The 13,989-nt window shown below is 33.5% G+C and overlaps 1 protein-coding gene across 1 annotated transcript in view; it reads left to right on the top strand.

Annotated features, from left to right (window-relative positions):
- The window catches only part of ERN1 (endoplasmic reticulum to nucleus signaling 1), a 124,671-nt gene extending 111,195 nt beyond the window's left edge, over window positions 1-13,476 (top strand). The window contains exons 20-22 of the mRNA XM_051994980.1: window positions 2,184-2,307; window positions 9,417-9,484; window positions 11,075-13,476. Of these exons, the coding sequence (XP_051850940.1) occupies window positions 2,184-2,307; window positions 9,417-9,484; window positions 11,075-11,287 (405 nt within the window). The 3' untranslated portion in view covers window positions 11,288-13,476. The remainder of the gene's footprint in view (window positions 1-2,183; window positions 2,308-9,416; window positions 9,485-11,074) is intronic.
- The last annotated feature ends 513 nt before the right edge of the window (window positions 13,477-13,989 follow it).

The following is a 13,989-nucleotide window of genomic DNA, read 5'->3' as shown; positions in this document are numbered from 1 at the left end:
TGGTGTAGCTCTAGTCTTTTGTGAATGTTTCTACCAGGAGAACTGAAGGCACTGGGGTTATTGAGTAGGAGTGAATTCACTTTATTGAATAGGAGGAGTGAAATCATTTTTTGTGTGTATGTATGTATATATATACATGTACATATATATGCATGTATATTTTTCAATGTATATTAATATATTATTATAGTATAATCATATGACAATTATAGCATATTGTGTATATGTATGCATATATGTACATATAAGGATTTACACATATTATGTAAATCCTATATTATGAATTACATACTATATGTACGTATGTGAATATGAATTACATACTATATGTACGTGTATGTGAATAATTTCCTTGGGGGTATATGCACACATTAAAAAATTCTTAAAATCATAGGATTTCAATCTGGAAGAAACATCTTATAGATTGCCTAGCCCAATCCAGTTCATTTTATTTTTATTTTAACTTTTTATGTCCTTTTAAAGTTTATTTTTTCTTTCTCATTTTTCTTTATTTTGTGTTTTACAAATATCATCTAAAATAAGCACTTTCATATACACAATAGAGTAGGAGTAGGTTTTATGTGAAAATGAATCTGTGTTATTTATACATAACATATGCCTTGCTTTTCTTTTCAAGTAGATAATAAATTCACTATTACTTTGCAAATATGATGGTATATTTAGAGAATCCTAGAGAATCAACTCAAAAACTACTTGAAACAATTAATAATTTCAAGCATATAAAAACATTCAAAACCACAGAGTTATTTTAACTTGAATTTTTCTAATTATTAGTGATTTTGAATATTTTTCATCTGCTTGTCAATAGTTTGGATTCCTCCCTTTTAAAACTGCCTGTTCATATCCTTTGACCAAATTTGGGAAATGGCTCTTATGTTTTAAAAACTTGAATTAGCTTCTTATGTAATCTGTAGATGAGACCTTTATCCAAAAACAACAACAACAAAAAAACCAAAATAAAAAAAGATGCAAAGATTTTATTTCTTCATTCAACTATTTCCCTTATAATTTTAAATGCATTAGTTTTGTGTATGCAAAAACTTTAAAATCTTATATAATTTAAATTGTTCATTTTATCTTCTGTAATCTTTTTTCTCCCTTCCTTTTTTTACCCTATCCATAGATCTGACATATTTTTTTTTCCTTGGGCCTCTAATTTGTTTATGATCTCATCTTTTATAGCAAAAGTATATATCCATTTAGAATTTGTCTTGGTATGTGATATAAGATACTGAATTTTATCTAACTTCTGCCACATTGCTTTCAGTTTTTCCCAATGGTTTTTTGTCAAATAACAAGATTTTACCCAGAGTTGGAGACTTTGGGGTATCAGATACTATACTACAATGTTTATTTGCTTCTGTTGATCAGTCTCTTTTATTTTTTTAAGCAAGACCAGATAGTTTTTGTTTGTTTGTTTGTTTTTTGGCAAGGCAATTAATGTTAAGTGACTTGCCCAGCATCATGCAACTAGTAAGTATTAAGTGTCTGAGCTCAAATTTGTACTCAGGGCCTTTTGAGTCCAAGACTGGCACTCTATCAACTGTGCCAACTAACTACCTCTGTATCACATAGTTTAAAGGAAATCATATAGTTCCTTGGTGTCTTAGTAAACAGTCTCTCAAATATTTAATATAATTATCTGTAATTATTTAGATTGGAATTCCTCTTCCTATCTTTTCCTGTTATAAACCCCCTCTTATTAAATATAAGGAAGCCAAGACTACTAGTAAGTAGCCAAGCCAAGATTTACATCAAGCCTCCTACCTTCGAATATTCTTGTCACAGCTTGGCAGGAATATAGCCAGCAGCAGAAAGCAGTGCAAAATGCATAGACTTTGCTTCCTATCATAGACTAAAGACCTTAGATATCATTAAGTTTAAGTCTTATTTTACAGTAGAGAAAATCAAGGCCCAGAAGTCCAAACTTTTATTCAAAAAACTTTTATCCAAAAAATGTTGATTTATCCAACATTACACAAGTAACAATGGACAGAACAAATTTGAACTCTGATCTTCACTCCAGTGCTTCTTCTGAGTTGTGCTGGATCATTATGGGGCAGAGTTGATTCACTCAGTTTTGTGACTCAATGTGTCCATCTTCAGCCTCACATATCAGAAAACCCACCCTTCATTGTTTTGTCTCTCTGATTCTCTTACAGGACGTGAGTGACCGGATAGAGAAGGAGGCCTTAGATGGTCCCATAGTGAAACAGCTAGAAAGAGGAGGGAGAATGGTAGTCAAAATGGACTGGAGGGAAAACATAACTGTTCCACTCCAAACAGGTAAGGCTGTACAAATGTTTTCTCATTTGCTCTTTACCACAATCCTAGGAGGTAGGTATTATTAGGTTATTATTATCCCTATGGTTAAGTGACTTGTCATTTAGCCCTGTTTGCCTTAGTTTACTCATCTTTAAAATGAGTTAGAGAAAGAAAATGGTAAACCACTCCAGTATCTCTGCCAACAAAACCCCAATTGGGATCATGAGGAATAGGGCACAAATGAAAAAGGCTAAATAAATTACTATTTAGTGTCATCAATAATAAACCGATAAAAATAGTCAGTCAGGACTGAAAATGACTAAATGCCAATAGTTATTGCCCAAAGGTTGAGTAACCATTTTCTTTCTAGTTCTTTGACATTACAAAAAAAAATGTTGCTCAAGATTTTTATGTATCTATGAAACCCTTCCTTATTGTTTTTTGCTGAGGCAATTGGGGTTAAGTGACTTGCCCAGGGTCATACGGCTAGGAAGCATTGAGTGTCCGAAACCCGATTTGAACTCGAGTCCTCCTGACTTCAGGGTTGGCGCTCGGACCACTGTGCCATTTAGCTGTCCTGCCCTTCCTTATTGTTAACTTTGGAGGGGATGGCACTAGTAGCTGGGAAAGGTGTCCAGGAGGTGGCAGCATTTGAACAGTCTTAGGACTTACACACCTGTAGGAACCTAATTAGTAGAAAAAGAGAAATAGATTACTTTCTCCCTTTCCATCTGTATTAACTCAGCTTTATTACTTAGTTTGTCCCATTGATATGCCTGGAGATGCATACAAAAATTGGTTAAAATTAGCTGGGTGGGTAAAAACAAGATTTCTTCAAACATTGGTAATCTGGAACTTTTTTAAAGTTTGTATTGCTTTAATATGTTTCTAATACTCATACCTTTTCTTTTCTTTTTCCCTTTTTTTTCAACATATAGATAGTTTTCAACATTCATTTTTGTAAGATTTTGAGTTTCAATTTTCCCTCCCTCCAATATCTTCTTCCTGCTCAACATAGCAAGCAATCTGATGTAGGTTATTCATGTACAATCATTTTAAATATTTTTTCATATTAGTCATGCTGTAAAAGAAAAATCATAACAGAAGGGAAAATTCATGAGAAAGAAAAAACAAATTAAAAAAAAAAAAGGTAAAAATAGTATGCTTCGATCTACGTTCAATCTCCATAGTTCTCTCTGGATGTGGTAGCATTTTATATTACAAGTCTATTGGAATTGTCCTGGATCACTATATTACTGAGAAGAGCTAAGTCCATTACAGTTGATCATCACATAATCTTGCTGTTGCTATGTACAATGTTCTTCTGTTTCTTCCTACTTACTGAGAATCAGTTCATGTAAGTCTTTCCAGGCTTTTCTAAAATCAGCCTGATAATCAGTTCTTATAGAATAATTTTCTATCCATTGTGTTCATATAGCATAACTTATTCAGCCACTCCTAACTGATAGGCATCAACTCAATTTCCAATTTCTTGTCACTAAAAAAGAGCTGCTACAAACATTTTTACACATGTGGGTTCTTTTCCCTCTTTTATGATCTCTTTGGCAAATAGACCTACTAGCATATAGACCTATTAGTGGTACTGCACAGTTTTCTAATCTTTTGGGCATAGTAATTTGGAACATTCTTTCATGTGAATATTTGAAAACTGACTGTTAGTTATATCCTTTAATCCCTTGGAGAATGATTCTTCTTATATATTTGTATCAGTTCCTAATACACCTTGGAATTTCAACTTTTATGAGAGATATTTGTTATAAAGGCTTTTCTCATTTAACTGTTTTTCTTTTAATTATTGCCATTCATTTTGTTCTTGTAAAAGCTTTTCAATATTACATAATCAGAACTGTTCATTTTATCTTCTATAATCATCTATTTTACATTTTATCATAATGATGCAAACTCTCATTTTCTAAATTTTTATGATCGAATGTTTAGGGCCATAAATCAGTTTTAGGGCTTATATTGTATATATGGTATAAGATGGTGGTTTAGACCTAATTTCTTCCAAACTGATTTCCAGGTTTTTCAGTTTCCTGTGTCCCTTTTTTTTGAATAGAGAATCTTTGGGTTTACGGAACACTAAGCTTTAAATTTGATTGGTTCTAGCTCTTGCTTAGTTAGGCTGTTCTATTGATTAACTTTTCTTTTTTTAACAAGTACCAAGTAGTTTAATGATAATTGCTATATCATATAGTCTGATATTTACTTATGGTATGCCTCCTTCACTGCTATTTTTAAAAAATTATTTCTGAAGAGTAGAGCCAAGATGGCAGAAAGGTCACACATTTCTTTCTGAGCTCTCCTACTACCCTCACACTAATTACAAAATTCAGCCTCTGAAATAGTGCTGGACTGGCAGAATCCACGAATATTGGGAAATTACCAGCAGAAGATAATTTCAAAGATCACCAAAAAAGGTCTGTTTTGATCAGACACAGGTACAGGAGGAGGCCAAGTACAGGCAGGGAGGCAGAGAATGGAGGCCAGCCCTTGCTGAGCAGACCGGGGGTGTGTGTTGGGGTGATCTCCTTGGGTGGAAAATCTACGGGGAGGATTCTACCACAAGGTTAGCTACTTTGATCTGGTTACAAGCCAGTAGATCAGCAGAGAAATTATAAAACATCCAACACAAATGCAAAAGGTAAAAAGTGTACCCCAAAGTGCCAGAGTCTCATGGAACCTGTCCATGCCCACTCAGCACCAGGAGTGACTCAGAGGGATCCCAGCGTAGCCACTGCCACTTCCTGATGTCTGTAGAGGAAGCTTGGAATCTCCTTGCCCTAAAAGTAGATCCCAACTTTTTTTTAAAAAATGAGTAAAAAGGCAAAGAGAATCTTAATTATAGTATAGTGAAAGAGAAGAACAGATTTCAGACCCTGAGGAGATTAAAAGAAGATTGTTTCTAGATGAAGCCCCAAAGGGGAATATAATCTGATCCCCATCACACAGGGCTCTCCTAGAAGAAATTAAAAGGAATCTTAAAAGAGAGCTAAAATGGGGAAAGGAAAGGAAAACTTTGCAAGAGGGTTTGGAAAAGTCATATAACTCATTAAAAGGTAAGAGTGGAAAAAGAAAACAACTCCCTGAAAAACAGAATATGTGAAATGGAAAAGGTAAAGAACTCCCAGGAAAATAGAATTTATGAATTGGAAAAGGTAAAGAACTCCCAGGAAAACAGAATGTGTGATTTAGAAAAAGTAAAGAGCTCCCAGGAAAGTAGGATTTTTGAATTGGAAAAAGAAAATAACTCCTTAAAAAAAATTTTGTGAAATGGAAAAAAATTCCATAGAACAAAATAGCTCACTTAAAAACTCAATTGAACAAATACAAAAAGAAGTAAAAAAAAAAAAAAAAAAAAAAAAAAAAGTAAATGAAGAAAATATTTCATTAAAAATCAGAACTGAATGAATGGAAATGAATGACTTGATGACACATCAAGAATCAGTCAAGCAAAACAAAACAAAACAAAAATTAAAAATAGGGAAAAAAAGTTAAATACCTACTTACAAAAACAGCAGACCTGGAAAATAGATCTAGGAGAGATAATCTAGAGATTATTGGACTCCCTGAAAACCATGAGGAAAAAAAGAGCCTAGACACTATTTTTCAGGAAATCATCAAAGAGAACTGCACAGATGTCATAGAATCAGAAAGTGACATAGCCATTGAGAGAATTTATCAAACACCTCCTGAAAGAGATCCCAAAATTAAAACTCCAAGGAATATTGTGACTAATGTGTAGGAAATATAGAATTACTAGTTTTAACTGTAAATGTGAAAAGGGCGAACTCTCCCATAAAGCAGAGGCAGATAGCAGACTAGATTAAAAGCCAGAATCCTATAATATGTTGTTTACAGGAAGCACATTTAAAGCAGGGTGATACATACAGAGTAAAGGTAAATGGCCAGAGAGGAATCTATTATGCTTCAGATGAAGTAAAAAAAGCAAGGGTAGCCATCCTGATCTCAAATCAAACAGAAGCAAACTTTGATCTAATTAAAGGAGATAAAGGAAGGAAACTATATCTTGCTAAAGGGTGCCATAGATAATGAAGCAATATCAATACTAAACATATATGCACCAAGTGGGATAGCATCTAAATTCCTAAAGGAGAAATTAAGAGAGCTTCAAGAAGAATAGATAGCAAAACTATAATAGTGGGAGATCTCAACCTTGCACTCTCAAAACTAGATAAATTAAACCACAAAATAAACAAGAAAGAAATTAAAAAGGTAAATAGAATAGTAGAAAAGTTAGGTATAATAGATCTTTGGAGAAAAATGAATAGAGACAGGAGTATACTTTCTTATCAGCAGTTCATGGAACCTATACAAAAATTGACCATATATTAGGACATAAAGACCTCAAAATCAAATGCAGAAAGGCAGAAATAGTAAATGCATTCTTTCAGATCATGATACAATAAAAACTACATTCAATAAAAAGCCAGGGGAAAATAAACCAAAAAGTAATTGGAAACTAAATAATCTCATCCTAAAGAATAAATGGGTAAAATAAGCAAATCATAGACACAATTAATAATTTCATCCAAGAGAATGACAATAATGAGACTACATCCCAAAATTTGTGGGATGCAACCAAAGCGGTAATAAGGGGAAATTTTATATCTCTAGAGGTTTACATGCATAAAATAGAGAAAGAGAAGATCAATGAATTGGACTTGCAACTAAAAAGCTAGAAAAAGAACAAACTAAAAACCCCCAATCAAATACTAAACTTGAAATTCTAAAAATTAAAAGGAGAGATTAATAAAATTGAAAATAAAAAACTATTGAATTAATAATTAATAAAAACTAAGAGTTGGTTTTATGAAAAAACCAACAAAATAGATAAATCTTTGGTAGATTTGATTAGAAAAAGGAAAGAGGAAAATCAAATTGTTAGTCTTAAAAATGAAAAGAGAGAACTTTCCACTAATGAAAAGGAAATTAGAGCAATTATAAGGAGTTACTTTGCCCAACTTTATGTCAATAAATTTGATAATGTAAGTAAAATAGAGGAATACCTACAAAAATATAGGTTGTCCAAATTAACAGAGGAGAAAATAAATTACTTAAATAGTTCCATTTTAGAAAAAGAAATAGAACAAGCTATTAATCAACTCCCTAAGAAAAAATTCCCAGGACCAGATGGATTTATATGTGAATTCTACCAAACATTTAACGAACAATTGACTCCAATACTATATAAACTATTTGAAAAAATAGGGAATGAAGGACTACCAAATTCTTTTTATGACACAGAATGGTACTGATCCTAAACCAGCTAGGACAAAAACAGAGAAAATCATAGACCAATTTCCCTAATGAATATTGAGGCAAAAATCTTAAATAAAATATTAACAAAGAGATTACAGAAAATCATCCCCAGGATAATACACCATGACCAAATAGAATTTATACCAGGAATGCAGGGCTGGTTCAATATTAGGAAAACTATTAGCATAATTGACTATATCAATAACCAAATTAACAAAAACCATATGATCATCTTAGCAGATGCAGAAAAAGCATTTGTAACACCCATTCCTATTGAAAACACTAGAGAATATAGGAATCAATGAACTCTTCCTTAAAATAGTCAGTAGCATCTATCTAAAACCGTCATTAAGCATCATATGTAATGGGGATAAACTGAAACCATTCCCAATAAGCTCAGGAGTGAAACAAGGTTGCCCACTATCACCATTACTATTCAATATTGTATTAGAAATGCTAGCTTTGGCAATAAGAGATGAAAAAGAAATTAAAGGAATTAGAATAGATAATGAGGAAACCAAATTATCACTCTTTGCAGATGATATGATGATATACTTAGAGAATCTCAGATAATCAACTAAAAAGCGATTAGAAATAATCCACAACTTTAAGCAAAGTTACAGGATACAAAATAAATCCACATAAATCATTATCATTTTTATACATCAGTAACAAAATCCAATAGCAAGAGATACAAAGAGAAATTCCATTTAAAATAACTGTCAATAGTATAAAATATTTGGGAATCTATCTGCCAAGGGAAAGTCAGGAATTATATGAGCAAAACTACAAAACACTTTCCACACAAATAAAGTCAGATCTAAATAATTGGAAAAATATTAAGTGCACTTGGATTGATTGAGCAAATATAATAAAGATGACATGAAAATGAATTCAGGGATCCTATTTTTAGATCCTATTTTTCTTGTGCAGCAAGATAACTATATAAATATGTATACATATATCAGATTTAACATATACTTTAACATATTTAACATGTATTAGACTACCTGCCATCTAGAGGACGGGATGGGGGAAGGAGAGGAAAAGTTGGAACAGAAGGTTTTGCAAGGGTCAATGTTGAAAAATTACCCATACATATGTTTTGTAAATAAAAAGCTGTAATAATAATTTTTTAAAATTCCTTTAAATTTTTAAACTTTTGTTTCTGTAGATGAATTATTATTATTTTTTTTTACTATTTTGTCTAATATAAAATATGCCCTTGGTATTGATGTGGCACTAATTCTACATAAATAAATTATGTAATATTATTATTTTTATTATGTTGGTACAGCCCAACCATGGATGGCACTGAATATCCCTCCATTAACTTAAGTCTTCCTTTATTTCTGTAAAGTTATTTTGTCAATGTAGTCATGATTCCTGAGAGTGTCTTGGTAGTCAGACTCCTAGATGTTTTGTGCATGTTATCATTAATTTGAATGAAACTTCTTTTATTTTCTTCTGTTGGTTTTTGTGGGTAATATTCAGAAATGTTCATTTGAGGAGGCTTATTTTATATTATACTGTTCTACTGAAGTGACTAATTATTTTGATTAATTTTCCTCTTGATCTCTGATATTCTCTAAGAAACCTATCGTGACATCTACAAATAGAGACACTTTTGCCCCTTCTTTGGGGCTTATTTCTTTAGTTTCTTTTTCTTGTCTTATTAAATAATAAAGAGTGATGACAATGAACAGTGCTTTACCTCAATATAATATCTCCTTAATACAGATTTATGTAAGCTCTTAGCTTTTGATATCCTTTTTTATATAGTAAGCTTTTTTTTTTTTTACCATTATGTCCTTTTTTCTTTCTAGATCTTCGAAAATTCAGAACCTATAAAGGGGGTTCTGTAAGAGATCTTCTTCGTGCAATGAGAAATAAGGTAAAGGATTTGTAAGGGGAAACATGTCCAGATTGAAGAAAGTAGACACAGGTCCCTCATTTTCCCAGATTGCGATTTGCTTGGCCAAGGAGAGAAATTATTTCCTTCTCTAAACTAGCATTTTCTCCTGTAGAACTGAAACACATAACTAAGGTATCATAGGGTTGGTTTTTCTTATGCTTGTGTACTTAGTAATAACTATCCCTTTATCAAAATTTTTATGGCTTTTTCTAACTAGATGTATTTGATAACATGTAAATTTGAATCCAAGGTCAAATACCTTCACAGAGTTGGCTGAGTAAATGCTTATGATGACAGGGCACTTAATAATGTTTCTGGGTGCTTAGGTTACAGTTCCTGGGAAAGTACAGAGATGCCAGTTGTCCATTTGGCAATATGTTGCAAATCTTCCCTTGAAGGGTTCATGATCTTTTCTCAGAGTATATATATATATATATATATATATATATATATATATATGTGTATATATACATATATATATATATATATATATAAAGAGCAACCATGATGTTGAAGACTTACTAGAGATAGAAAACACAAACTTCTTAGTTAAGTATATGTTTTCCTAAAGCTCAGTAATCTTCACATCCTTGGTTATTTTTTTGATGAACCTTGGAGTCAATTGGAATACTGTTGAGTCTTGATTGTTGAGGCCCTCTACTCCATTCTTAAATGAGGATTGATAGCACAATTCTTTCTCTTCCTGTTTTCCCCAAAGTTGGCTTGTCCAATACAAGACAACCTCTGGGAATGGCCTGGGGAAATCAAACAAGGCCAGGAGAAGGATCAATTGCTTATTTTTTCTTTTTCTTCTGCCTAGGAATCTAAGAAAAGGGGTAGATTTTTTTTAAGGTCATTAACATTTCCTCTCTATATAATAAAAAGAGCCTTTCCAAATGTCCCTCAGAGCAAATGATACTTGTCGTTGGTACTTCATGTACCCTATATTCCTACTAAATTGGTCTAGTTGATGTTTCCTCATATGAGAGAGCCCATCTTCTACCTCTATACCTTTGCTTAGGCTTTTCCTTTTCCCCGGGAGACTCCATCTTCATTTCTACCTTTTGAAATCTCTTTTTCTCTTCCAAGACTCAGCTCAAGCTCTACCTCCTATCACTCTCTCTTTTCTGATTTCATTCCACCTCCTTGATATTACTTTGTGTATGTGTGTACAGTACACATATACATATATATTTACTTGTGCATAAGTATTTCTTATTTTAATTTTCATATATTTCTATATATTATAGAGATATTTTAAAATTGCCTTTCCTGGTGTTTCCTCTCAGTAAAATGTAAATTTCTTGAGAATAGAGCCTATTTTTTTTTAATTTCCAGTGCTTCATATATAAAAGGCACTTAGTGGTCTAGTCTGATTTGCAGTTGGTAAAAAGTTTAATGGTTACAACTTTTAAAGACCTCTAAAATAATTTCAGTTTTGTGGGGAGAAGATTCTGATCTCACAAAAAGCTGGGCTTCAATTACAAAATTCTGGCTAGGCAGGTCAAATTCAAGGGAATTCTCAATTGGCAAAGCCAAATTTTCTGTTTTTCTATATTCTCTCTACAGAAACACCACTACCGAGAACTCCCCGAAGATGTGCAGGAGACATTGGGCTCTATCCCTGATGATTTTGTCCGTTATTTCACATCACGGTTCCCCCACCTCCTCTCCCACACTTACCGAGCCATGGAACTGTGTAGCCATGAAAGACTCTTCCAGCCTTATTATTTCCAAGAGGCCACAGAACTGGACTCCCCAGTGACAAATGATGGTCTCTGAGAAAGGGAAGTCCTCTCTTTTCGCAATAGAGGGGCCAATGTGAGGACTAAGGAATGGCCTCTGTGAACCAGCATTTGGCATCCCCTTGGCTCAGAGAGCCATGAGAGAGAAGCTGTGCTTCTGATATTAAGTGCCTTGGACTGCCTGCCCTGTTCTGCAGCCAGAACAGGGGGATGCTGAACCCTTTGAAGTGGAAGAAGCAGTTCTTATAACCAAAGGGAAATTGAGAGGATCCAGGCTTCTGGGGCCCTTTGTCCATCAGGGATCCCTGTGTAAAATGGGCAAGAGTCATGAGACTTGAAAGAGGCTATATCTGCCTTCATCTTTTCTACTGGAGAAACCCCTTTTGGACTTCAGGGTTCCTGTTCATCTGCTGTTTGTGATTGATATATAAGAATTTTGGAAGGTCCCAAGAAGGGAGAAAAGAGATTGAGGTAGTAAGGAATCTAAAAATCTGTCATCCAACAGGAGTTAACAGCATCTCCTTCCTTTTTCCAGCCAGGTTTGAATTTGTACTACTAGGCTGACTTCCCTGCAAGACAGTGGAATTGGAGAGGGACAAGGGCAGAACTAGGACCAGTGAGTAGAAGGTAGAGTGAAGTAGATTTCTGCTCTCTGGAAGGAAAAATTTTCCCAACAATTTGAACTATCTGAAAATAGAATGGGTAGAGAGGGAATTCCTGGTCATGTACTGATCATATTACATGATCTGTAAGGTTCCTTCTAACTTTGAGATTCTTTGAGGATTGAAAGAGACTCCAGTATTCAAGTGTTATTGAAATGGAGGGTTTATGGTGTCTTTGAAGACAGGAAGCATCAAGTAAATTCTTTGTCCATTGAGCATATCCTAGACAACTCATTACCAAGTGCCTGTTTTAAATATTGGCCAGATTGTTTCTGAAAGGCAGTGAGTTTAAGAATTGAGAACACACTGTTAGGAACTGATTGACTTTATATTGGGGATTCGGGATAGGATCACTAGAAGAGGGAAACTGATGAAATCAGAAATCTCCACTGGTTTTATAAATTTAAAAAATGTCTCTGGGTCTAAGTACAGAACGGTTTCTACCTTGGTTTCAATCTTTAAAATTTAACTCAAGGTATAAGGAAGCTATTTAGAAGAAATGATATGTTTCCCCTACCAGAATAGAACATAAGAAGGCATTTGAGCTCCTTTGTCAAATTAGGGAATGTGGCTACATGAGCCCTAAAATCCTTTATATTCTGATATTCTAATTCCAGAAAGAAGGAAGGGAGTGCATCTTGGGGACTCTAATTAGAACAGGGCAAATTCTCATGTTAACTATAGCCCTATCTGATCATTTTTGGTATAGATCTTCTTAAGCCTGGCCTTAGAATTAATGGCAAACTTTTTTGTTGGTTTATTTTTTTTCCTGACATAAGCAATAAAACTTCATGCTTTGTATAGCAGGGAACCTGGGGACAGCTCAAGCTTGGTGCCTGCTCTGTAGTGAATTTCTCTGCAGTATTCCTGTTCAATGTCCTCAAAGCTGTGACTGAAAAAAAATCCCTTCATACCTGAGAAGCATTAACATGTTCTGATATAGAACTTGTGTGGTATTCTTTTGCAATTATCTATTTATTTTATGTGTATTTATTTAATTTTTACCCTGAAACTGTAACTGGTTAAAGTGTGAGGGCCATAGGCAAATTTGTGCTGTTACACTGCTAACTGTTTTTAAACTGGAAAAGGAAAAAATGCTATTGTGTCTTTTGGTGCAGTGAATGAGTCGTAATTGTTTTTATAGAAAGGCAGATTACTTGGTCAGGTAAAATTTTGAAGTCTTATGTGATTTGTTTGTTTGTTTGTTTTAAAAAATTACATTCTGTGCCACTCTGTCTTATTTGCTAAATGGACGGTTAATTGAGGAAATTTTATGTGTTCATTGTTTATTACAGTACTTTCTCTGGAGTAAAACTTCCTGTTTTAGCTTTATATTTTTATAAGAACCATTATCAATGTCAAAGGCCAATGTTGTGCAAATCTTTTGTGTATTTTTAAAGCTTGGTGATTCACAAGTTCATTACCTAAAGCAAACTGCATATTTTTATACTTCTCTGGTACAATTCTTTTATAATTCTGCATATTGATGATGATGAGATGATGATGACAGTGATGATGACTTGTACTCAAACAAACTTCAAATAAAAATAGATTTAGATTTGGAGTTGGTTTCTTCTTTTGGGAAACCAGTGTCTTATGAACTGTCTTTTCTATTATGGGAGTTTTTTTTTTTTTTAAGAGAAACAAATTGATACAATAAAGAGTATTCAAAAGTCTCAGCTTTGCTATTTACCAGCTGAGTGACATTGGATAAATCACATAATGTTTATGGGCCTCAGTTTTAACATCATTGTTTAGTTGTTTTTCATTCATTTCTGATACTCCATGTCCCCATTTGAGGTTTTCTTGGCAAAGACACTTTAAACGGGTTTGCCATTTCCTTTTCCAGCTCATTTTACAGATGAGGGGACTGAGTCAAATGAAGTTAAGTAACTTCCTTAGGGTCATACAGCTAATAACTGTCTGAAGGCAGATTTGAACTCATGAAGGTGTGTCTTCCTGACTCCAGGCCCAATGCTCTATCCACTGTATTATCTAGCAGCCCTAGTTCCTATATATAAATTATTTTCAAAAATAAAAACAGAATACATTTAATCAAATGCTTTCTATGAAACAA

The sequence above is a fragment of the Antechinus flavipes genome, chromosome 4 (genome assembly GCF_016432865.1).
Source record: "Antechinus flavipes isolate AdamAnt ecotype Samford, QLD, Australia chromosome 4, AdamAnt_v2, whole genome shotgun sequence".
NCBI classification, from domain to species: Eukaryota; Metazoa; Chordata; class Mammalia; order Dasyuromorphia; family Dasyuridae; genus Antechinus; species Antechinus flavipes.
This window is presented reverse-complemented; position numbering and strand designations above follow the sequence as displayed.